At 37.4% G+C, this 27316-nt stretch overlaps 1 protein-coding gene across 1 annotated transcript; it reads left to right on the top strand.

The window, feature by feature from the left end:
* On the top strand, positions 1 to 27175 carry LOC104520256 (calcium/calmodulin-dependent protein kinase type II subunit delta; the record flags this gene model as incomplete). Its single annotated transcript, XM_010172049.1, has 7 exons — positions 1 to 60; positions 4237 to 4285; positions 18976 to 19051; positions 20220 to 20314; positions 21611 to 21839; positions 26249 to 26298; positions 26843 to 27175. Coding segments are annotated over 6 exons (516 nt in total), but the record flags the coding sequence as incomplete, so codon positions are not given.
* Between the last annotated feature and the right edge of the window lie 141 nt (positions 27176 to 27316).

Raw genomic sequence — 27316 nt, 5'->3', positions numbered from 1 at the left:
ATAAACAACAAAACGAACGTGGTAACCAGCCCCAAGGAAAATATTCCTACCCCAGCGCTGGTATACCTGGAATCTTCCTTCTCATGCTGTTTTGACTGTCTTCTGTTCTTCTTTCTTTTTTGCTTTTTCATGCATTTACTCCATTTGCTTTGTAAAAACAGGTTTTGGAAAAACTTTTTATTTGAAGTATGCTTTGGGGTTTTTTTTGTGAGGAAGTCCATCAGAGTGCATTTATTAATGTTACATGGAAGCTGGATGCAGTAGAGTCATGACGTTTGTAACTGTAGTTTAATTTTTTGCATGCTGTGCCAGAAAGTAAGTAGAATGCGCTTTATGTTACTCTTAGCTCTTTGCCTGATGACTCTTTCCATCTTTTAATGCTAACCATTTGTGCAAAAAAAAAAAAGTTCTATTATTTTCTCTGCTTTATTTTAGTATAAGTATTGATGTCAAGGAGAGCTAACAGGATTATTGCTAGGCAACCATAAAATAGACCTCATTCAGATTTTCACTCCATATTTCTTAAAACTCATCAGGACTTTGCAAGTCTTTACTGGGATCAAGAGGCATCTAGTGCTGAACATTTTTGCTTGTTTCTTTTACATTAAAATCTGCAGGCGACGTTACTCATTCATAAGCTCTGATAGGAACATATTACTAATTGGAGTGCTGTTCATGCAAGTTCCTATTGCTGTTTGCTTTTACTAGTAGCTCTTGTTTCTCAGGCATGCATGTATCACAGGGCTCACAAATATAAATGCCAGTGCGCAGGTACCTAATTTTGTGAGGTATTGTTTCCCGTATGCCTGTGTATGTAGCTTTGAAAATGGATAATGCACGCACATCGGGAGAGATTTTTTCCTCTTTAATTTATTTATTTATATTTTTTTTGCAACTAGCACTGAAGCATACATTGCTCAGTAATTTCTGAGGACCAGTTATTAGGTTTGATGCATTAGTGTATGACAGTCTGTTCCCAGATATAGCCATGCACAATAGTCCATGCTGAAAGTCTGCTGGCTAACTGCCATTTCAAGGATTATTTAATCTTTTTTTAAGGGAAAAGGATTTTGGGAAATGACACTTTTAAATGCTGCAAAAATCTCTCTCACTTTTATGCTGCTCTACCAGTGCAGCAATTGGCAGTAAACTGTGTCTTTCAAAACATGGTAGTGTTTTAAGGTAGTTAACTCATCCTTAATCCTTATCAATTAATCTGTATTTTTATTTGATCACTTAGTACTAGTAGAAGCAAACATGCTTAAAAAAAAAGGGGTGATTTCTCACCACCTTGTCTGGCCTCGCTGGGACAAGAAAATGCTCAAATCATTTAGTACACCTTGTGTCAAAGAGAGCCTCTACAGATCTCCAGAGCTTCAAAGCCCTGTATATATTGGTCACGAATAAGGTCTCTGCATGCTGCTGCGTTAGGTGAGATGGTCTTTTTTGCTGGCGTGCTGTTGAGGAAATCTGTATTAGAGACATCCATTGTCACCCTCTGGCAACAGTTAACATTTATTTTAGCTCTTGTCAGTGTTCAGCATTTGTGAGCTGGCTCTTCTTGCACTCCCTTATGCTAATAAGATTGTATTTACCAATGGGAACTCTTTTTCTCTTTATTTTGTTCTTGCTCAGGAGCCCCAAACTACAGTTATCCACAACCCTGATGGAAATAAGGTATTCAGAAAGAATTAACACAGTCTTGTTTTTCCACACCACACGTTTCATCCACTATTCCACCACAAATAGGGCCATTCCAGGAATTTGTCAAGGAAAGTCTAATTCCTGCATTTGTTACATCTGGTGTCTCTTGAGCCTGTTTTCATCTGTGTTCATCTGCTGCGTGCATCCTGCTGAGGGCTGAGCTTCTGAAGCTCCAGGGGAGTCGGTAGCAATTGGTAGAGTTCAGTACCTGTGCAGCAAGGCTCAAGCGTGAGGTCTCACTCAGTTCAGCCAAAAATGCTGCACTCTATGTAAAACCAAAGAATGCTCTTCTCAAGAGTGTGGTGAGATTATACTGACGAGTTTTATGTGCAGTTGTCACCTTAGATAAAGATGTCATTTCAGTTTATCCCATCTGCTGTTTCTCAGCATGCTTGCACACCATGTTTAGACATGTCTTTTGCACGGGACTTTGTTTTTCTTCTGTGACATCAGTGAGCAGTTTCAGAAATATTTTATTGTTTCAAGTGACAAAGAGGTCTTTTTATTTTTATAGGGGATTTTTGATGCTCTTTTCTGTTTCTTGTGTATTGTATGTTTGTGTTTGGCAGCTGATTCCTAAAACATGTTTCGTTTTGTTTTTTTCATGCATGGACTTGAAAAGAGCCAGGAAATATCATCATTTACATATAACACATGTTCGTAGGTTTCCTGGGAAGAATTTACTCTTCAACAAAAACTTCACAGTTTACAGTGTTGATTTAAAAGAATTGACATGTCATTTATCTAATCTTAACTACTTGTGATTATTTCATATGAGAAAGATTGAATCTGAGGGAAAAAAATAACACATGCAGACATTTCTCAAGCATGAAAGTGCTGATGGTGTGTATTTGTGCTTGTATATTCCATTCTTGTGTGCCTTGCATCTGTCAAACATAGAGCTTTTATTTCATGTTACTACTTTTTCAACTCCCCGAGTTTAAACTCATAGGCAACAAACAGCCTGTGTTTGAACATGAGTCTAATCTTTATTGCTGAAGTCCACCAGAAAACACAGATAAAATATTGGCGTGACTACATCTACTTGTATAATTATTGTATAATCATAGTAATTAAGATGTCTCAAAAGGTCACAGCAAACAAGCAAACCACTTAATGCAGAGAGTTACTCCTAAATTTGTCTGAAAGACTGATTGTTGTAGTATGACAACTGGACTGGATGCTTCAATATTGCAGGCTACATCTGCCATGTGAGCTTGTGCATGGTATTTACAACTTGTATTTGGGGAGGGGGTTTGTTTTCTTATAAGTACTTTTTATAATATTTTAAGTGATAGAGCATGATACATCTGCGTAGAGTGAAACATCTAACACCAGGCAGTTGAGGAAAAGCATGGTGACTTGTTCATTTTTTGTTTGTGTCTGAATTAATTCATGTATTTTTTTTATGGATGCACATAAGTTTTGTTTTTTTACAGTCTGAGTAATGCATTAACCGTTTTCAACATTCCTTCATCTCAGCCTTGTCAGGACACAGTAAACAGAGGGCTCTGTCAAATTTACCTTTTATTATTTAATTGTAAAATCCTTTTAAGAGTTAAGTACAATACTAGCCCTATCTTCTCTCTCTCAGATAAAAGTAAACAAGTTAATATTTTTTGCTATTAAGCTGTGAATTAAAAAAAAAAAAAAAAATAAAATTCTACTTTCCAAGAAAGTATACAGATTAAAAAAGCAAGTTTAAAAACTTTCCAGCTTTCTGAAACTGTATACCTATTAGATTTGACAGTGCCCTATTGAATTTGCCTGTAATCATTTCATGTTTCTGGTAATTCATGAAAGACTGAGATACAATATCCTTGCCTTTTTAACAGTGTGGTGGCTGTTAGATGAGTCATTCTGATAAACTGTCTGATAGATGAGTCATTCCTCTACATGACTGGTTGTTTGAAGAATACTACTACAATGATACCTTATTTTGTCAAAGTAATTATCACGTATTTATCAATTCTCCATCTCCTTCACAAAATTTTTTATCGCAAAAACAGTATAAAAATGACAGAATCTGATGCAATATTAAAATCAAGAGAGACTTTGGGAGGCTTTATTTTAATATACATTGCATAAGTCTTATGAGCAGAAAAACATTTGTAAATTGTAGCATGCAGAAGTCTGCATATTTAAAAGTTGGAATGGAATGACTGATTTTGCACAGTTGGTTTAATCACTAAGCTTAAAAGGGCAAGCTCTCCTACTTGGCTGAGGTAGTTCATGCAACATTTCAGATGGACTTTGTACAGTTGGATGTTAAAGAAAAGAAAAATTTTCCTTTATATTGCTGTAAGGGAAATGCATTAGACAGCAGGAAATGTATATATGTTCCCTCCTGTAGACAGTGGAGGGCATCAGTGTCTGGTGGAAATGTCTTAATCGGTGTGTGACCGTTTGTGAATTACATCCCACCCTGCTTCGAGGCTTTGCATGATATCTGTAATTAACTGTAATTGTCAAAGGCACGCAAATAAGGTTTGGCTTGTTTTATACATTCTATTTTTATTTCCTTCTCAACAGGAATCAACAGAGAGTTCCAATACAACCATTGAAGATGAGGATGTGAAAGGTATGATTTTAAACTGGAAACATTAGGAAGAGCAGTAACATGAGTTATGTGAATGTATTTCATTAGGTCATTAATCACAGAAACACCTAATGACTCTTAAGAGAGAATACTATTTTTACTTGTTTAAAAGAGGTTATTTTTATACTCTTCTGTGTTATTTCTGATATTTCAGACTTACCTTTGACTTTTCATTTCCCAAAACACAATTTGCCATGATGTTTTGGAATGAAGAATAGAAAGTTGCTGCTTATTAACTAAGATACTACTTCCAGTAATAATATTAGTAGATTAAAAATGTGTAAGTCAGTGCTTTGTAACTCTTAGTTAGTTTATGTACTTTTAGCATGCATTTGTATTTGGGGTTTGCTTTTTTTTTTACGTCACCATTTTAATTTTTATTCTGTTCAGATGTCAGTATTTTTCCATGTTTCTCTTTTGTTCTCTCCATACACTTGTTTTAATCTTATTTTATCCTTTAAAAAACTAAAATCAATATTTTAAAAATAAAATTATCTCTGTAACTTCACAGATAATGTTTTTGTTTACTTTTTTCCCCCCTCTTTATATTACGCTGTCATGTTATTCATACTTACCTGTGTTTTAAAACACTTTTTTTTAAAAAAAAATGTATTAGGTTTGTGTATCTCTGGTTCACAGAAGGGATTGTTTTTCAGCCTCAAAGAACCAATGTTACATGTACAAGTGAAATGCAAGCTAGAGAATGTAGTAAAGATAATGTGGAGAATAATAATGTGGAGAATGGAAAAGAAAAGAGAATTCTTAGTGAACCATTGTAATATGTGCTTTGCTTTGTGTTGGAAGTAATGTAATGCCTAAGTCACTGTTAAAAACGTATATTAGCAAAGTTGTACCCTAAAGTACAGACTTGAATCTGCTAAAGAGCTTAATTGACCTCTGAAGAGCATGGGAGAGTGTTGGAATTTAGAAGAAATTCAAACATAAAGTAGTTAGAATTCTATCAGAAATAGCTAGTGCTTAGTTTCTGACTGGTAGAACAGGTGCTGTGCATGTTACCAGTACTGCCAGGGTAAAGAGTTGATAGTGGAAGCACGAAAGCACCGTCTCCTGCTAGCAGCTGTCCAGGGAGTGCACGGAGATTTTCTATTCTTCTGTGTATGAGATTCACTGGGCATTTGCATCATAGCAGCTTAGCTCCAGCTTGCAGAGGAAAGCTGGGCAAGCCTGTGGCAGAGCCCAGCATCTTGTTTCTGCTGCTTTTGGAAAGGCTGAGCAGCTCGGCTGGTGTATGGGCTAATGTCTGCAGTCTGCTGCCCTGCAGTAATTTTCCCTGCTTTTGCATAGTTGGTGTTCCCTTGGTGGAAAGAAGATTTTTCTATTTGCTGCTAGTAGCAATGCAGTTGTAAGGTGTGACTTAGGTCACTGTATGAGCTGCAGTTAGCTTTAATTAAGTCACTGATGTTGGTACTTCATTCTCAAAGTGCCAACTTTGTTCTCAAAAGTTTCAGTGAAGAATTTCGCTTCCACTTGAACAAAGTCTTGAGCCCATTAACAGCCAGTACCCAGTCACTTCAAGGAACAATCTAGTCATAGTTTGAGTTAATGCGAAGTGATGGCTTGGAGAACAGTTACAAGTATCTGCTGCTGATGCAGAGGAAAATACAGTGTAATTTACCTTTATTCATAACACTTTGTGTTTCTTCATCAAAACCATTATGTGTAGTTTAGCAACTAATTTCATTAAATGAATAATTTAATTATAGGGTCTGTGCACGATGATATAACGTTGTTATAACAGTAGGATTTTTGTAAAATTCTGTCTGAAGCTTAGCGCACAGAATTACATCTCAAGAATACAATTACAAGAAAAAGAACAATGAAAATGTTTTGCCTAATTCTTTTATATGATTCTGTAGTATCACAGTTAAGAGCAGATTAGGGCATGATATACTTTATTCCCAAAACAGAAAAGAGGATCTTGCAGTGATCACAAGGTCTGAGAGATGAGATGCTGGTTGTGTCATGATAACTTCATATGCTTATGCAGCTGTTTCAGAATCAGAGCTGTGGCCTAACACATGACATAACCACTACCCTGTTCACCAGACACCAGGTGCATGTTTTATTCCAATATATAGGGATTTCCTTTTCTCATTATTTAAAAAACAAATATAATTTCCCTGTCATTAATTGCTTGCTTGTTTTTCACTTTCTAGTATTCCTCTCACACTTCCAGTCTTTCCACCAAAGGCTGCTTTTCAGGTTGTTTTATTACAGATTAAAGCTCTGTCATTAATTGCTTGCTTGTTTTTCACTTTTTAGTATTCCTCTCACACTTCCCGTCTTTCCACCAAAGGCTGCTTTTCAGATTGTTTTATTACAGATTAAAGCCACTAGTAACCCTAAAGTCTTAATTTCTAGAATGGTTCAGGGAATAGACAGTTCTGCAACCCTGACAGTTATTATGAGCTTAAGCTTCATGCTTTAGCAGGGCACATAGGAGAAATATTTTCCCGCTACACCAAACTTGACTTGGGGATGTAGATTTTCTAGGACAACAGTGAGAAAGCTGTTCTCTTGTCAGGAGTAGCTACTGACTGCAGCTGGAGATAAGATACTGATAGGGGACGAATGGTCTTACAAGGAGCATCTGAAGGAACTGGGATTGTCTAGTCTGGGTAAGAGGAGGCAGAGGGATGACTTTATCACTCTCTACAACTACCTGAAAGGAGATTGTAGCAAGGTGGGGTTGGTCTGTTCTCTCAGGTAACCAGCAATAGGACAAGAGGTAGTGGCTTCAAGTTGTGCCAGGGGAGGTTCAGGTTGAATATTAGGAAAAAGTTATTCTCCAAAAGAGTGGTTAGACATTGGAACAGGCTCCTCAGGGAAGTGGCGGAGTCACCATCCCTGGAGGTGTTCAAGAAACATGTAGATGTAGCACTCAGGGATATGGTTTAGTGGGCATGGTGGTGATGAGTTGACGGTTGGACTGAGTGATCCTAGAGGTCTTTTCCAACCTTAATGATTCTGTGATCCTCTGACTCTGATTTGGGCTCCTCCAGACCACCTGCAGATTCTGTGATTTCAGAGGTAATAATACCGAGAAATCCAGTCAGAGAAACTCTCTAAGACTCGTTTTGGAGTTTTAGAAAGCAGGTATTCTTTATTGCAGCGCTGGACACACACGGAGATCGCTCCCCCAAGGTGTGTGTGTCCATCTTTGTTTCAGCACACCTTATATTGACCTAATACCTGTAAATTCATTGAACTTCTGAGAAATTACCTACATATTCAAAACATTTCCTGTAACTATTTAGCATATGTAAATGTCCTTCATGCTTGCACACTAAAATGAGTCGGTGCTCTTCACTGTATCTGCTGATTGAACTCCTCTTTGATTCTGAGCATTAGTGTCTCTTTTACATGCTTGGGACAGCATTCCTTGAAGAATGTTTGGTCTTTCCTCAGGCTTAAGCCCTTCTGATAACATTTGCAAAAGGTCCTATCAGCAATTTGTGAGGAATTTCATTCAATGGTTGTTAGCATGTGTAACTATCAAACAGCTAGGTGATAAATGCTCATTCCGTGGTTATCAGTATGACCCACACCTCACAGAGAATGACTCTTCTTTGCAAAGACATGCAGTCTATGTGCTTTATTCTTCCTCTTATTCTCATACTGTGCATAGATTGTGCAAACAGGTACAAGGTGTCTTCCTTTGTATGGACCACCAGCTCACACATATTTAAAACAGTCAGCTCTGCATCAGATGGTTTTCTTATTTTTTTATTAATTTGACTCTTTAAAGTTGTGTTAGAGTGGATCATGTGAGTCTGTATGAGATATAGTATCTCCAGCACAGTTGTGGTTTTGTGTGCCCTGTGGGAGTGTGTGTGCATATACCTGTCTGAACACAGTATTACAAATGTTACCATTCATTAAGAAAGGTAGTAATTTAAAAAAAAAAAAGTCTTAAATCAGCTGTCACAAGTGTGTCTTTAGGATGAGATTCTTACCTCCTATCTATCAGGGAATGCATATGGTATTCTCCTCTCATGTCAGGGTCTCACCCTATTTGCACTTTTGAAGGCAGGTATTTGAACTTGAAGACTAAAATCAGTCTTACTTTTAATTTGTTATTTATTGAAAATCTTAGTGTCTGTAACTTTGTCTTGCTTATGTATGCATTTACATCTTTTAGGACTGGAACACATTTCTTTTACTTGAAACAGTGCTTGACAAACAACAGTGAGCTTTAATAATTCAAGGAATAAGCTAATTCTAGAAATTGAGTCTGAAAGTACTTGAAGCTGTAGTTCAGGTTCCTTGCTAACATAAATTTCTGACATTAACCATTGATCGTGGGTTTATCTGGATGACAGTGATCCCCCCTAAGTATATAAGGATATGAGTGGACAGAAAGAACATACTGAAAACTGGACCATAGGCAGTACCGCCTTCTGGGATTGCTTGTGGGATTTCTCCTTCCTGTAACTCTTTGGGAGCATCTCTTTCATGTGAGATTAATATGGTTTTTTTTCTGTAATGCTATAGAATATAATTGTTATTTTTGCCAGCAATGCCTGCAGACTCTTATAAAGCTGAGCTGTTAAATTTGTCATGGTCAGGAAATCTAGATTTCTCATGATACTTTTTCCACCCCTGAAAATGAATTAATGAAAGCAGTAGTAAGGATGGTGATTCCAAATGGGAGAAAAATTGCTCAGTTGTAGGGTACTTGTACTGCTACATCTGGTAGTTAGCCTACCAACTCAGTTTTGTTTAAATGATTTACAGATTAGAAATTTAGAATATGCCAAAACACTAGTAGGCAAAACAGCAGAAGTTAACCCAATACCTGAATATGCACCAGACTTCTTTGTATTTTTTTTATTCTGATGCTTCAAAATAACTGAATACCAATAGTGAGAATATTTAATCTTGTTAAACAACTAAGTTCAGTGACCAAAGAAACGATAAAGTCCCCATAAACTCATCTGTTCTCAACTTAGTTATAAAAATGTGTGATTCTGGTGTGATTTTAGAAATGGCCATGATCTGCTGTGTTTTCTGTAGCTGTACATTTAATAGGAATCCGCAGTCCTCTGGCCTGAGAGAATTCAGAAAACCAAAAGTAGTTATTGTCTACCAAGAATAGGATTAATTTAAGTACAAGTAAAAAGAACTTAAGTGCTGAGAGAAGATATTAGGAATATGATAAGACTATGAAGGTAAAAACTGCTGATGTGGCTAACAGAACATGGTTTTGTGCTAACATGGTTTTGAAATGGAGTTTTGTTGGGATAGCTCTAATGATCTGTTTCAGAATACTGAAAGATGATGCAAATATGACATGTTGAGAAAAGACAAGTTAAGGAAGGAATGTCATATAGTTGAAGTAAGTCCTGGAGAATAAAACATCTCCATTCCAGCCCTAGGTGCTTGAGGTATTGAGGAATATATATTTTTAAAGTAACACAGTTTTCCTGAGTGAAATAGGCAAATGACACATTTCTTAGAATTATTGTTTGGGGATTATTATTAGTAGTAGTATTACCTCAACACGTCTCATTGCTTTTTAAAGCTTATTTAAAAGGAATGAGGTGTAGAATTGAGAGTTATTATTGATTTTTCCATTGTAAAACACTAGTGGACAGCAACAAGATTTCTCTGAACAGGTAGTGTGATTAAGCAGGAGCACAGTTTAAATAAAAATGTGCACAGCAGCCAAGTTTCTTAATGTCTCCATTATCAAGACTTTAAACATAATTTCTTGAGACAGCAGCCAGATTCCATGATTAATATGACACGTTGAGAAACCATAGCCCAGTATCTTGTAAGTGCAGCGACCATGATAATAGCTTTGTTCCGAGACTGTAGGTGATTTGTCATTAAATAATAAATATTTGCCAACATTTGCCACACAATATAAATATTAGTATAAATGTATGGTAGGTCCAAGAAGAGGGCATCTTTAGAAATAATGAATTTTATATAAATTTAAAAAAGACTATGTAGGACATATGGTAAGTTGCTTAACATCACATTATAATAAAGGTTTAAACAGGAGATACATTCATTTTCTTTTATCATTTTTGTCATTATAGGGTGGAAAATGCTAGGAAGTGCTAGGATGATTTTTCAGATGTTTGCCTGCATATCTAATAAATTATTTTTTTTTCATTAGGCAAGTAGTAGGCTTACACTTTTAAGAAAGGTGAAAGACAATCACCAGCCTAAAAAAAAATTCTGCAAACCATCCACCCATATCATAATTTGATGAACTGGAGTGAATCTTTGGAATCAGCAGGTGCTAGGAAAGAGATGTTACATGTAAGATGACAACTCAGATATCTTAGTTCATATCAAAGTTTAAGGTTAAGCAATCCAGTGAGAGAGTAACTCTAATCTTACATGCACTAAATTTTGATAAACGTATTGAATGAGAAGTCCCTTGGAGCATGCTTTGTCATCTGTGGGTCTAGGTATTTTTTATGTAGATCTAAGATTCAATCAGTCATTTATTCATGCAGCACTTTCTTTTATTTTGTTCACAGAAATTACTTTCTTGGAGTATTTTTGGAATACATTGTAAGAGAAATTATCAGCCAAAAAGAATTCCTTTTTCTTTTCAAACTTCAGTTATTTTCAGAGTATAGAAATAGCATTAAGTGGCGGTATGCTTTCCATCTAATTGCTATTGTTGAGACAGTGTTCAGATTAAGAATGAAGCTAGGTTCCCCCATACTGTGCCATTCAGTTTTAGCAGACCAATGTCACCCTGATAAGGACAGTAGTTTTAAAATAACAGCACAATGGGTAAGGATTTGTCTCCCCAGATTTAGACATCTTCCACAATGTAGATATCTATATTTGAGCTAGTTGTCTAGACTCCCTTCAGTCAACGCAAATAGGTCAGATGAGTCACACTTGTCTTAAATATCTATTTTAGGATATGATGAATCATGCCCTGAAAGTGCTTATTTCTCTCCCTTGACTATGAGGGAAAGGAGTTGAGAGAACAAACTCACTTGTCTGTTCTTATGCGTGTCCAAAATGTTGTGAGATTAATCCAGTCTGATGTGTTCCAGGATATGTAGTTAAGAGTACTGAGTTGAAAAGTTTTAAGGCTTTTTTCTTTGAGAAACAATATGTGAGCAAGTAAGAAGCAGAATCATTTTAATCATCTTTGAGTTCATGTGCTAATTTGTAAACAGGTTACCTCATCCTTCTGGAAAGGTTCTGTACTGCTTAGCAGGAATTCCATCACTATCCATTGCAAAACTAACAGTAGTAAGGGGTATGCAGGTCCCTGATTTGGGTATTATTTGAAAGATGAAGGTGATTTGTCTTTGCTATGGATTTCACAGGCCTTGTTGAAAGTGCTGTCCATACTGTGCTTATTTGATAAGCTATTTTCTGAAAGCCCAAAAATATGATTTTATATACTTCACCAGTGTGATGACTGTTCCTAGGGTTATTTTTTGTTAAAAGAAATACATCAAAGAACAATAAAAAAGTGTATTCCTACTTCTGTAATAGCAGTGGGCATAATTAATAACCATTCCAGTATAGTGATTATGTAGGCAATCCTCTAGAGTATTGATAACAGTAGAAAGAAATTCCAGTATCTGCATGAAGCATAAGGTGTTTTAAACTATTATTTTCAGAACACAAATACTGGTTTCAGTTTTGAAAACGTTCATGGATAATATGGTGGTCAGTCAGTTACCAAGGGTTCTGTTTGTGTTTCACAAAACATGAAGTTTCTGGTACATGTATTTCAGAAGACTTCTCACATAGCTATAGCTCATTTTTTATTCTGCACCTTCTCTCTGCAATTAAAATACCAAAATAGCAGCTATTTCTGTGTGATTCTTGTAGACTGAGTTTACAAATATTGCTTGGGGCTACGGGAAGGGAAGAAAAACCCCATAGTTCCCTCCTAGAAAAGTTTTTGCTGTTGTTTTGTTTTTTTTTTTCCCGTGATACTTAATTTCACTTGCTGTGAGGCTGCACCTTGTAGATTTAAGGCATTTATAGGGTTAGATGCTTTTTGAGTAAATGGTGTTCTTACTTATTTTGTGTTCTTTAGATATTAGTGTTAATGGGGTTCTGCAATTATAAGAGATTATCCCCACCCTGTAGCTGAGTGGGGTAAAAAGGTAGTGAAATATATCTAGAACTTAAAAACTTAATGTATGTACTACAGCAGAGCTGCAGAAATAATTTTAGCCAGTGTTAGAAAATGTTGGTTTTTTCTTCTCTTCTTATATGGTCTTTTTATAGCTCTTATTCATAATAGTTTTGCTTGAACTGCCTTTTTATTAGTCATATACATACTCACTTGCCAAAGCAGGGGTCATATTTTTTTTTTTTTTACTGCTAATATCTTATTACCTTAACTCACTGTACCTGCAGGGGTAAAGATTTTATTTAGAGAGTAGGTCCGTGGTCTTTTCTTTAATCTATTTACTTCACTCATATTCTGACTGAAGAATGTAAAAACTATCATCTTTTCCATACACATTTGCCATTTTATGGTAGCCTTCTGCTGTACTGTCTGCAGTCTGTTTTCATTATTAGTTCTTACTGCCTGTCAAATAAAAAGTAGACTAGAATTGCCACTGTATGTCAAACAGCATAATTCTTCTAGAATTCACTAAAAGCAAAGTTTATGATTGGATAAAAAAAAAAACAAAAACAAATGAAAATGGTGATTGTAAGTGGCAGATATCTGGCGGATGAGAACTGGCCAGATGCATCTTCCCTAATTCCTCATGTGTTTACTTGTTGTCCTTGTGTAGTTTGTAGTATGTATTTTAGACAGAAAAAGAGATCGGAGGTTTGGAAGACCATATGTTACATGGAGTCCATCAAATTTATAAAGAAAATTTGGTAATTTTCTTACCACTTTAATAATTTCCAATTATTTCTGTCAGATGTTGTCTGTGGTAGCAGAACCTTGTTCATACCAATGTCCATTTCACCTTAGTTCATCATCAGCACCCTCCCTATTTCTTCCTTTGCGCTAAGGAAAAAGGCAAGTATCTGACTTGATTCAAGAGGCCACCAAGTCATGGCTGCATTTTCCTTCTTGCTGCTTTCCCATCTCCTTACAATTTTCTACTTCTTGTATTCCAGTTCTTCCCTGTCTCCTCTCTCTTCCTTCCCCCCGGGCTAAACCTCTGCTTCCTAGACAATGTGTTTATAGGCTAAAATACTTCTGGTCTATATTTGTACTCTGCTTCCCTGCACCCACATACATACTTACACAGAAAGTATAAAATGCTAAGATAAAAAAGATGCCCAAAGCCAATCAATAGGATGTTTGCATAAAATCACAGTGGCTACTGAGATTTTTAATTATTCTTTGATATCTGATGTTACTGAATATTTCAGACTGCCTTGTTCTTGACCATCTTTTTCTTAGAATGTTCATTCTTGCTCTCAAGTGAGTAAGGGCTGAGAACAGGGTTGGGGGGTTGCACACTGGATAAATAATTTCTGGTTCACCAGCTTCTAAGTTATGCTCCACCTCCGTCTTTGGCTCTTAGTCACTTTCTGCCAATGAGATTGCATATCAGATCACTAAACAGAAAGAAATCTAATTCTCTAATATATGTGTAATTATTTGTGTGTTGCTGAAAGGGAAGAGCAGTGTAGCTGCTTTCATATACAGTTTCACATGGTGCTTGTAATTTTGTAGAAAAATTGAGAAATTAGTTGGAAGGCAGATGATTTGGCAACATCTTTCTATTCCTGATGGTCCGCATAATGAACTACAGAGTCTTTCTGCAAGTACTGGAAGAACTGATTGCAGGTGCTGGAGTTGGATGGTGATCGATTTGAGCCAGTGATACTGCCTTAATCTCCTGTACTTACTTTGCTGGCCTGTAGAGCTTCCTGATGGATCCTGATGGATGTGTTTTGTATTCCACAGACAGGTCAGCAGACACAGCTCTATTAGATGTTAGTACTTCCCAGAGAAACTTTGCTGGAACTATATTCTGTAATCTTTGGTGGCTTCTGTCAGAAAGCTTCATGAAAACATATCTTCCACTGGAAATTCATTTTGTAAGAAAAAACAGGAAAAAGAAGAAATTGGCAGTATGGTTTAATTTCTCCCTTCCAAGGTTGATGTTGAGTTATATCTTGTCGTGTAGTACAACATCAAAGTTATGATTGAAATGCAACATTTTGATTGACTCTAAACAATTTTTAAAAATATATGTTAGCAAAAATTTCCATTCTCATTGATTGAAATTTAGTCTCAAAATATCAAAGATTCACAGAAAGAAAATTCTGTCATTCACATTCCTGTAACTCATACTATTGAAGGCATGAAAAGACTGATGACTAGTGTTGGTGAAAAAGAGAATCTTGGCAATTGTCTCTAGCCAAGTGAAAGTAAAATTATATCTCCATGTGGTTTTATGTCTCTCGAGTCTAGATGTTTTCATTGCTTACATTAACAGTTATCCAGTAACATGACGTCACGATTACGGAGCAGCTCATCATAGATTTTTAGCTCATTTGCCACTCTCTGATTTGATAGTCTGTAATTTCCTCATGTCATGGTTTAACCTCAGCTGGCAACTAAGTAGCACACAGCCACTCGCTCACTCTCCTCACAGTGGGATGGGGGAGAGGATCAGAAGAGTAAAAGTGAGAAAATGCATGGGTTGAGTCAAAGGCAGTTTAAATAGGTCAAGCAAAGACGTCATATGGTATGGAATATCCCTTTGCTCAGTTGGCAGGTCACCTGTCCCAGCTGTGTCCTCTCCCAGGTTCTTGTGCACTCATTGGTGGGGTGGGGTGAGAAGCAGAAAAGGCCTTAATTGCTGCTCAGCAATAATAAAAATAGCCCTGTGTTATCAACACTGTTTGCAGCACAAATCCAAAACAGAGCCCCATACTAGCTACTATGAAGAAAATTAACTCTATCCCAGCCAAAACCAGCACATTCTCCACCCCTTATTCCATACTATTTGCATCATGTTCAGGTCCCACACTATCCAAACAACCTCATTAACCACCACTAGCTTTCCCATCCTTTGATACAATACACAGATATCATTCCCCTGGTCTATGGACCACTTCTATGAAATGCCTGCAAAATGTCCATAAATGTCCACTGAGTTCATTTAGTCCATCATTTTGGGCTCCGTCTGTTAATGGTGGTCACTTAGCAAAGGAGAGGTGGTGTGTTGCATGGAGCTACTGGGCACCAAAGCCAGCTCAGGTTGGGCCAATTGTTGCACTTGCACTGCTTCTTGTAAGGCTGGTCCTCCACTGGTTCAGGGGGTTCCTGCTATAATTCCTATGCAACTCATGTTGTTGCAACAGTTTCAAGGTATTTCTATTACAATCTCCACCCGTGATTCCTTTGGACCAGACCATGGGGTTTTAACACTGTGGTGAACTCCTTGCCCCTGCTCCAGCTTGGATTTATCCACAGACTGCAGTCCCTTGAGGGGTGTAGCTGCTCCAAGTGGAGCCTTAGAGCCACAGTCTCTTCAGGAGCATACCTACTGTGTCATAGACTTAATCTACAGCCACTGTTGCTTTGAGGTGTACCTTCTCCAGCACGGACTTACCCTTGGGCCACAATAGTTTCAGAGGTATGCCTACTGCAGCACAGACATAACCATGGCCACAGACACTTCAAGATGTACCTGCTTTGGTGTGGACTTAGTCACGGCCACAGGTGCTTCCTGCTCTGGCAGGGGGGTTGGACTAGATGATCTTCCAAGGTCCCTTCCAATCCCTAACATTCTGTGATTCTGTGTCCTGCTCCCATGTGGACTCAGCTACAGGTCACAGTCCTTTTGACTTGAGTTCACACTGGAGTTCCAGCCTGTCCAGTACAGCAGCACAGAAACAGCAGTGTCATCCTGGCCATCTGCCGGCTCAGGTGCACGGCCATTGCTGTTTTCAAAATGCTCCCAGGCACGGCAGAGTAAGATGATGAGCTGTACAGCAAACGGCGAAGGTAAAAAGTAGCCACTAATGAGCACAAGACTTGAATATACAATCAGGCAATTAAGCCCCATGGCAAGCACAGGAACCTGCCAATCAATAGCTAAATGGCAATAACAGCTATAAATTTGATGTAGCACAAATCTGTCACTGTCTTGAACCCTTTGAGCCCCACATTGAACACCAGAAAGGACTGTTGTGGTTTAACCGCAGCCCCAGCAACTAAGCACCACACAGCCACTCATTCTCCCCCCTGCCCAACCCTGGGGAGAGAATTGAAAGAGTAAAAGTGAGAAAACTCATGTGTTGAGATAAAGACAGTCTAATAGGGAAAGCAAAAGCCATGTGTGTAAGCAAAGCGAAACAGGGAATTCCTTCATTACTTTCCATCAGCAGGCAAATGTTCAGCCATCTCCAGGAAAGCAGGGCTCTGTCATGTGTAACTTAATTGGGAAGATAAAGACTGTTGCTCCAAACGTACCCCCCTTCCTTCTTCTTTCCCCGGCTTTATATGCTGAGCATTATGGCATATGGCATGGAATATCCCTTTGGTCACTTGGGAGTCACTTGTCCCAGCTCCTTGTGCACCCCCATTCTACTCACTGGTATGAGGAGCAGAAAAGACTTTGCTTGTAAGCGCTGTTCAGCAATAACAAAAATATCTCTGTATTATCAACAGTATTTGCAGCACAGATCCAAAACAGAGCTCCATACTAGCTACTATGAAAAAAATTAACTCTATCCCAGCAAAAACCGGCCCACCTCGTCTCTGAGTGGTATGTGTTACCGGGTTATTCAGTCAAATCCTTAAGTTTAGCTATATGTATACAAGATGTAGCATGCAAAACTTGTGATTTCCTCACTGCATGAAGCCTGAATATTCTGGATTTCTTTTTGACAGCTTTTTCTAACACAGCACCTTTATTTCTTATTCAACCATCCTATCACTTGGCCAGTGCTGACAATGCTGTATAATGTCCACAGTTTGGGCTATGGACAATATATGAAAAATAAGGCAATTCATACTTGAAATTTTCTTACCCATCATACTATCTAGTAATCAAAAACTACTTGCAAAAAGCCTTTTTAGACCTTTATATCTACTTTTTCTCCATGACTTCTTTCCTTGATGGTTTCTTTTTGGTGCTTTTTATCTGAATATATCAGGTTTGCACTTACTAAAAGAGATGGTGGAGCATAAGAGACATGAAAAAGTTCTTTAAAACCATGATGCCAGTTCTTGCAGTAGAGCATTGGAGACTTGCATTCTGCCTGTGCTCCCAAACATTTTCTTTTTGAAGAAAAATGTGCACTCTCTCAGTACTTGGTTTTAACATTCCAGGCATATTCGCGTGTGTGTTAATAGTCTAGTCCATGTGTAGGAATTACAACTACTGCTACTACAACATGGTTGCTAGCATTCCTTTTTATTTTGAGTTTGGACTTCCAAATCAATTTTCTGATGTTTAATAAGGATCTGAATGTAAGTTAAATCTTTGAAAATGTACCAGTAAAATCTGTCTCACTTACCCATTAGCATTAAACTTACAAAAAACCCTGTGTTTTGAGAGCAGTGCCACTCTGTCTGAACTGCATCAATATAAAGTTGAACTTTACCAAATGATGAATATGGAGTGCAAAAATATAAACCTCTGTTCCTCAAAAAACATGTTTATAAAGTAGAAGGCAGTTTTCAAAATCAAGTCAAATTTTCTGTCTTGGTAAAGTTGCTTAAACTTTGAACTCCTAGAGTAACTGGTGTTAGTAATAACTATACCACGTGCAGGAATTTGTTTACTCTGCACTATTTTTATGTAACTCCTTTCAATATTAACAAATACAGAACTGTGCACTTCTCAACTAACAGAGGAGAAAGTTTCACACACAAGAAAGATAAAGGAGAAACAGTTTCATATGCTTTGAGGCACATGCAAACACCGCTTGAGTTTAAATATTCTTACTAGAAATACATGCTCTGCTTGTTGTTTTCAATGTATTTATTCTTCTGTTACTATTTAGCATATATTATGGTTAGTAGATGTACTGTAATATTGCTGAATGTTCTAATTGAGATTTATTATAATATAGATGTGTTAAGCATTTTAACAAGCAAAGGATAGGCACAATCACAGAAGTCAGAGCTGAAAGGTGCTGTGTTGTAGTTAGGCCTGTGTGGGTGTGTGTATGTTATATGTAATCCACAAGCTTTGCACCAGACAATCTTGATTACAGAGGCCTAAATTCCTCTTTATTTAAATGTACACATTTGGCTAAAGCAAACACCAAGTGTTACAAAGATTCCCGTAAATCAGTTAGATACTTCAAAAGTAAATGCCCCATGTGTATATGAAACATTCGAGCATCACTTGTAAAACAATAATCAGTCTCCTTTAATTTGAAGCTAAGAGTTGGGCTTTGGGTTTGGTTTTGTTTTTCTTTCTGAACAGCAAATCCTTCAGTGAAGGAATGAAGGTCACAAGCATGATAGGAAGGTGGTTTGATCTTGACATGTGTTTTAATTTCGTCATGAATACAGGAGTGCACTGGAGCTAGAAGAGTGTAAAGCAGCACTATAACATCATGTCCTTTGGTCATAGAAAAGGAAGAGAAATGGCCGTGGCATCAGCTGAGGAATGACAGAATGTTACAACTGTTCTTCTGACAACCTTTCAGCTGTCACTTTCTACTTTGCCTTCCATATTAAGAGTTGTCTTTGTATCTCCCTCTAGCTCGTAAGCAGGAGATTATCAAGGTTACTGAGCAGTTGATTGAAGCTATCAACAATGGGGACTTCGAAGCTTACACGTAAGTTTTCTCATTTCAGGGGGAGTGAGGAGGAGAGTTGATTTATTTGACACTGTATATGTAAATATGCGTATTCTTATATGAGTGTGTGCTTGTATTTATGTATTGTTGAAGTTCATTCTCAGATGCCCTCAAGAAACACAAGACATTCACTGCTGCTTTGCCTCAGCTTTACACGAGCCTGGTTGCCAATTTCAGAGGAGCTGCTAGCGTAAAGCCATAATCCTGATGCAAAATTTGCAACGATCTATCTTGGTCTACAAAAGTAAAGTCGTGTTTGTGATTTAGAACCCAGAAAACAGTAGAGCCCTCTTTCAGCAGAATTTTTTTATTGTATGTGGAGATTGATATTAGCTAGAATCCCATTAGTACTTCAGAGCGTGAAAGACCACATGGAATTTTGGTTCCACCAGCCTCTACTGAGCACTGTGTGAGAATTTGCTGGAGGAAAGTGGACCAATTTCTCTCTCAGCTTTTCTCTGCAAAGACACAGTTCTATCACTGCTTCTCTTCTCTTTTTACTTTTTTTTTTTTTTTTTTTAAAGTAGAGGAAAGCTCTTCTCAGCATTTCTGTTGATCTCCTGTGCTTCTCTGGGTGAATTCTACCCTGTTGCAGCACAAGCCTCACAATTCAATAGTGACACTGCTCATCCTGTTTAAATACACTTGCCAGCACTAAACTTTAGTTTGGTTTCATCACATTTGTACACTTCTGTGGTACAAATGTCAAGTGAAAACTTATTCCAAATTATTATCTAAATTTTTTTGGTTAAAAAACCACGATAAATCTTGCTTAAATAATGATGTGAGACATAACAAATATCTTTTGGCTTGCACAGAAGCAGTTTTCAGAGTCACAACTAAAAATTTCTAGTTGTAATTGACATTGAGTTGTGGGGCCTTCTTTGGTAGTCTTTGTTGTTTTTTTTTTTTTCATTTTACTTTTTGGTCAAAAGGTGACTTATATGAAATTTAGTCCACCTAAAGTAAGTTGCCAAGTGTACTAATTTAGGTGAAACCAGAACTCCATTACCTCTCCCCATTTAAGTTTTGTTCTTTTCCAGTGTGATGGCACAGGTAGGTAACATGTCTGATGGGAATAAAGTAATCTCTCCAGAGTTGTTACATAACTGCATGGTTTTATTACAGAATTTCTTCTTTTCCACAGAAAAATCTGTGATCCAGGCCTTACATCTTTTGAACCTGAAGCTTTGGGTAATCTAGTAGAAGGGATGGACTTTCACCGGTTTTACTTTGAAAATGGTAAACATTCCTTTTACTTTGAAAATGGTAAACATTTCCTTTTCCTGTGAATCTTCATCTATTCCTTGTGATTGTGTTTCTCCGATCTAGTTAGCATTTTGTTTTGGGAGTTAATTGATTTGGGCAGGGGAAGGGAGTATTGTTTTTTTTCAGAGTTCTGCTATATATGTTTTTCTATCTGTTTCTGCTGTGCTCATTCACGCATTATAGGGCACCTTGGATAGTGGAGAAAAGTTTCAGATATTTGGAAACAGAAAGTCAAGATGTAGAAAAGAAAAAAAAATAGATAAGTAATACCCATAATTTTTTTTTTTCATTGGAGAAAAATGAAAATCATACTGGGAGTATACTTAAAAGAAAGGTCATTAAATCATGTGATTACAATGATTGCAACTAACAGTCAGCATTTCCAGTGAGCATGTGCTATATTGGGGAAGACATTATAGTCAGTCAGTCTATACTGCTGAGGATCTGATCAGCTTGGCTTTTTTGTATTGTTGTGTAAGTGTGTGTGTGTGTATGTATATATATGTGCATGCACATATGAGAACATCAATATATATACACTCTATTACAGTATGTTACAATCATGTCAGCTATAAGAAAGAAAAATTACCCATACAGTGGATTTAATAAAGTTATGGAGGATTGCATAGTGTAGGTAACCATTTTAGAGCAGACTTGACTCAAAAGAAAATAAATCATTGTAAATGAAGGTAGCAGCTTATCCTGTAATTTCTGAGAGGTGTCTGAGCATAAAATTGGATTATCATATTCCTAAATTCTCTTCCATCTCCCAAACAGCATTTTCTATATTTTCCCTTAAAATGTTTCCTTTCATTACCGCTGCTTGTTAGTTTTCATAGATACAGCACTCAATAAAAATATGTCACAAGAGTGAGTTAAAAGCTGAATTATTTTAACTGAAAAAATTAAGTAAAATGTCATTAGACATTAGACACAGCTGTGAAACTGAAGTATTGGGAAAACTCAATTGGGAAACTAAAGATGGTGACCCCCACTTATTTAATCCATGTATGTACATGAATTAAATAATATGTACTATTAAACATTTGGTTGGTTTCCTTACAGAAAAGGGGAAAACATCCTTTATGCTGTGACTGCTCGTTGCTACAATGTGCTTAAGCTGGTTGTCAGTCGTGATTATCAGTAAACTAATTACTACTTTGTATCTGCTAAGCTTGAAATTTTTGTTTCTTAAAATGGGGTGAGATTAGTTATTTTGTCTTGCATAGAGAAAATTTAATTTACCCTCTGTTTGTGTTTGTTTCCTAGCTTTATCCAAAAGTAATAAGCCAATCCACACCATTATCCTCAATCCTCACGTCCACCTTGTGGGTGATGATGCTGCTTGCATTGCATATATACGGCTCACACAGTACATGGATGGGAGTGGGATGCCAAAGACTATGCAGTCAGAGGAAACGCGGGTCTGGCACCGTCGTGATGGGAAATGGCAGAATGTTCATTTTCACCGTTCAGGGTCACCAACAGTACCTATCAAGTAAGAAACATTTCAGACCACAAGCTTAAACTATGTCGATCAGAGCAGACAGTCTAATAGCTGCTTTTGGCCTTAAAAACTATGAAACCGGCCTCTTGATAGTGTAATTTCTTGTGGTCATCTATGCAGTGTGTATTATATTCAGCAATATGCGTATAGTATTGGTGCAAATATTTTTAAAACAGTGCTTTTTTGGTTGTTGATTTCAACTGTGATGTCCACTAATCCAACTCAGTCCCTGAACTGCCAGCTTGAAGAGCTGAAAAATGTGTTAATGTAGATAAAGCTTGGTACAAGTCACACAAAATAGGACTGGAAAACCTGAAATAGAATTTCAGGAAAACCTGACAATATGAAAAGCAATAGGATACATGGAGGTGTTTGATCTGACCAGAAAGTTTCAAGGAAAAAAGTAGCATTGTTCTAAAAAATTGAAGTTAGAGTAGTATTTGTTGTGATCTCCACCCAACCCTACTTACTCAGGCCTAGTTATGTTCACTGCAATTTGATTTTGAGCCAGGTTACATATTTACTTGTAATTTACAATTAAGTCATACAAGTACCTGTCACGTTCTCACCTCTTTTCCCACACTCCCTTTGCTTAACTGCTTAACTATCAGTCACCATCTGATAGCCATGACATCAGTGTGGGTAAGCCTCAGATCTCTCCTGTCATCGTTTTTCTCTGTTGTTCATTCGGGCATCTCTCCATGCCCTCTCGTACCTCGGAGACATGCCACAGCTCAACACGTGCAAACCTGAATTCCTTGAGCCAGATTTTCAGCAGTGTCAGTTGCAGCACGCTCATAGTTGCAATACCAAGGTGAAGAGTCACGGCTTTTTAAAGAGGGTTCTGCTCAAGTCCTGTACTTTTCTTCTTCTTGCAGCCTTCACTAATGCTACTGTGCCCCTCAGAGCCCAACCTCACCGATGTCTGTCTTAGGTTAGGCTGTTTCCAAATGAGGCAGCACTGGTAAAGTCCTTGGTTTGCTCAGGTGCAAGCCCTCTGTATAGTATATAATTACATTTGTGTGAGGTGTCGTGATGTGGATAGTGACTGAATTTCCTGACGTGGATGATAAGAGCTTAGATTTCATCCTTCAAATTTAATCATGTCCCATATTTTACTTCTTGCAACACTATTCTCCTGTATGAAATAATACTTGATAAAGTAAGGAACATGATAGAATGAGGTGTTTAAACTTCAGTGGGGGTGAATTTTTATTATTTTTTTATTTAGGAACAAAGTAATTCGATCACCTCGTGATAACTATTGTATTTTTTTTAAGAATGTGAAACCAATGGGAGCAGGCGCTGTGTCATCCTTTGTTTTTCACATTACAGCTGCACTGCCAGTGTTTAAACACATAATATTGAAAGAGTAGTTACATTTTCTTGAAATGCAGTGTTATGTAGATTTTTTTATGTTTTCACAAAGGCGTGTTTTGTCAAGGGACCTGACCTGGGTATGTGTAGAGCCAGAAAGCATTAGTGAAACAGGTTCACCTGTCCCAGTGCACCCTGTACAGTAAGTGTTTATAGCAAAATGACGTGAATTGGTCTAGAGAATTATTTAATAAAAGATTTAATAAAATAAAAAACCCTTAGGATTTTTTTTCCCCTCGCTGTTTTTTGAGAGGGATTGGGGGGGCATGTCAAGATTTTTTTAACTTAACCATACTTATAGGAAACAATCCTAAAGAGAAAAGGTAATTTATGATGCTCATTCTTAGATGCCAAAAACAGAAGGCAACAAAAGAACCATCTTACTTCTATTTTCATGGAACTTACAGAATTTGCCCAATAATTCCTGTATTAATTCTTTCAGTAATATTTTACAGTGATATACTGAATATCTTCTGCAGCTTCTTCTTTTTGAGGTGCAATGTTGTAACAGGAGCTTCAATACTTAATTCATGTCATGTGTACATGTGCTGTGACACGTGCTGCTCCTACGAATGCTCACTAGAGGTAGTTTCTCTGGAATATAAAGGGCATATTCTAGCTGCCACAGAGCAACTCCTGCCCCTTTAGACTGCACATCTCATGGGAATGCAGTCATACATACAGATTTGCCTCTCAGAAGCAGTGCTAGTATTTAGGAAATATGAATCATCTTGAAATGAATCATAGAATGATCTGGAATGGTCTGGGTTGGAAGGGACCTTAAAGATCATCATCACTCCCCACCCTCCTGCCCCCCCATAAGCAGGGACACCTTCCAGTAGACCAGGTTGCTCAAAGCCTCATCCAGCCTGGCACTGAACACTTCCAGGGAGGGGGCATCTAGACTTCTCTGGGCAACCTGGGCCAGTGTCTCACCACCCTCGTAGTAACAATGTCAGTTCTTAACAGCTGCTCCTGCTCTCTAATAAAGATAAGGATTTCTGGGACTGCTAAGGGTGGAAAGAGAAGCTGAGAGGTGATTCTGTTTTTTGAGACTGCAGGGTTGCCCCATATATGTCAGTGGATGTTCTGAGCCTATGAGTTCAGACAAGCTGAAAAGGTTACAGAGGAGGACTAGGGGCTCAGAGCCTTAGGGCATGGCTAAGGCTTAAGGAGAGATGCTCTTAGATTGCAACATAACCCCAGATATGTAGCCCCTATATATCACTGGCTGCACTATCACAATAAATCCCTTACTTAACTCTCAACTTGAATTCAGAGGGGGTTTTTTTGGACTTGCTCATATAACTGTTCTAAAATATCATTGGTCTGATGGTTAGAAACATGACTTCTCAGTCTAAATTTCAGTCATATCCTTGATTATTCTTAATTCATCATTGTTCTCCTATACTGGGAATAGGTATGCAGACATAAGCTGTTTTATATAAAGGCTGATTAGATCACTTCCCACCTTCCATTTTCATAGCTTAAATAAGCAGTCTAGCTTGGTTGGCTTCTTTCGATAGAATCTCCATTTTTCTGACTACCTTAATAGCTCTTTCACTGTCTTTTTTGGTTTGAGGTTTGTCTTTTCATTAGCTTGGTTTCTTTAAAGTACTGTGTACAGTTGAGGCCAGGACTTTATTTAACTTCACAATGTCTTCCTTTTCCCTGTTGAGAATGCCATACCTACTATGTTCTGGCATGGTTTTTTGCACTTTTGTCATCTACATCACATCAGCAGATCATCAGACGGAGCGACACATAATTTCCAATAAATGAGTATATAGAAACTTTTGCTGATCATGCAGCTTTGTACTTCCTGTTAGTAGATGTAACATTCTGGACTGGACTACCCAGCCCTCAAGGTGGTTTGGTTCTTTTTGCATAGTACTCCTGTTCTCCTTGGTATTTATAGTGCCTTCCATCCATGTATACTACATGAGATCAGTCCTTCTGCTTGTTCTCAGGTCATTGGTGAAGACTGGTGAGTCTCCTCTAGGCTGATAGTTCCCCTTTCAGCCTAAGCATTGTTGTTTTTCTTCCAGTTATTTTGTATATTCTTTCTTCAATCTGTCTTCTCAAGTTTAACTGGTAGATTCCCATGTAGCACCATGCCAGACAGAACTCACCTTCTGTAATCCATCCAGACCACCTTTTAAACTGCCTTGAACTTCACCTTTACTTTTCCCAGCCAAAGTAGCAGTGTACCAATAACTCAATTTTGGAAAACTACAGAAGACATTTAATTAAAATATTGTTATAGATTATTCTTCATTTCTTTTCTCATATTTGAAATTTATATAGGCTACAGTTATTTATTTATTACCAATACACAGTAGTTAATAATGGCACTTACATAATAAAAAGAGTATCTTACGCATAATGTCTGAAGAAGAATTTCAAATCTAATAAACTTGCAAAAGCAACTAGAACTGTGATCTGCTTTTGCAACCATAGTATCCTAGAGTATGTCAAATCAGTTGGCAGCGAGCACAGTAGCTTATTTGTTTACAGGACTACAGTAAGGAATGTGCATAAATCTAGGGACAGAACTGAGCTCTTTGGTAGCTATAGGTATGTAGAAGTGTTTCCTTATGGCAGATAGTTCATGTGGAAAAGAATATGAGCACAAATATATATTTAGTTTATAAATAAATTTTATCTGTAGTTTTTGATGTGAGTCAGACAAGACAAACTTTGTCTTCTGCCTTGTCCATTGTGTCTTTCTGAGTGATACGACTGCTAGCAGGAAATTTTTCTCTGTATTCCATGTTCTGAAGCACTTGTGCTAATGCGTTTCTGCAGAACTGTACCTGCATGTACATAGAGAATGGACCTGCATGATACAGGCAGTTAAAGGGCTATTGGAGCTAGAACTCGCTCTCAAACCTAAATTTGGACCTCTGGCTCCCGGGCTTGTATTCCCTTATTTATCACACCTTACACCTTCTTACACTTTCATTAAGGTAAATACCAAACAGCAGGAAGATAAGTAAAGGATTTGTTCTGTGTTTGTACAGTGCCTAGCACAGCAGGATCCCAATCGTGACTTCAGCCCCTAGATGCTCCGGTAATGCAAATGATATTACAAGCTGAGTTAGTTAAATAATTGCTTACACATTCCTTTTAGTTCGTTTTCCCTTTGCCTATGGCTCCAGCATGTTTTGCATGTCAATGACATCTGATTCTTCCTTGTGCAGTTTTTGTACAAGAATCTGTCTGTGGCAGTGTCTGTAATGTACATGCTTGGCAAAGTAAGTTAAACTGAGAGATTCACATCTGAATTCTGTCCTCCCTTCTTTAATAAATCAGTTAAGGCAGTTTGGCTTTCTGCCTCAGTTTCCTTTTTTATTTTAACAGCCTCTCTGGTATGTTGTAAAGATGGAAAATTTCTGTAAAGTGGTTTTAAAAATAAAAGAACGCTTTGCCTGCACGATTTTTTGTTTTGATTTGGGGTTTTTTTTCCTCTCTTGGTTTTCTTCACAATATTGTGTTAAATGATCTTGAGAACATTGATTTTTTTTTTTTAAATAGTATTAGCTAACACTTGAGCATGTATTGTTATCTGGTGGTGATGGTAATAGCAATCTTTTTTTTTTTCTCCTTCCTCCTAGCTAAAAATATCAGCGGTGCCGTTCTTGCATTTTCTGTAACCAGCGCACCTGGTTGATTATCATCTTGGCCATCCTGTTCTCTTCATGCATGTTTCTGAGTGCATGAAGTTGTGAAGGTTCTTCATGTAACACATTTGCGATGCACCATGTTGCTGTATATTCCCTCTGTACACTGTTAACATTTCAATGATGATGTTCCATGCAAATAGAAAATAACAAGGCAGTAAAGACAAAAAAAAAAATTGTTGGAAAGCAGTAGATACAGAGTACATTTGTCACATTCTCCATTTATGCCAAGTTTTGACAAACAACTTTTAAGACTATCCTGTTTATTAAAAAAAAAAGAAAAGAAAAAAGAAAAAAAAAAGTACATTTTATCCTGGTTTTTTTTAAGAAGTGTTTCTTGACTCCTCCTTTTCCCCTGAGTCCCAGGATTTTGCTTTGGTTCTCCTAGGAATGGTTAGGATTTCTGCT

The sequence above is a fragment of the Antrostomus carolinensis genome, unplaced genomic scaffold (assembly GCF_000700745.2).
Source record: "Antrostomus carolinensis isolate BGI_N321 unplaced genomic scaffold, ASM70074v2 scaffold4127, whole genome shotgun sequence".
In the NCBI taxonomy this organism is placed as follows: domain Eukaryota; kingdom Metazoa; phylum Chordata; class Aves; order Caprimulgiformes; family Caprimulgidae; genus Antrostomus; species Antrostomus carolinensis.
The sequence above is the reverse complement of the archived record's forward strand: the minus strand, read 5'-3'. Positions and strand labels throughout refer to the sequence as shown.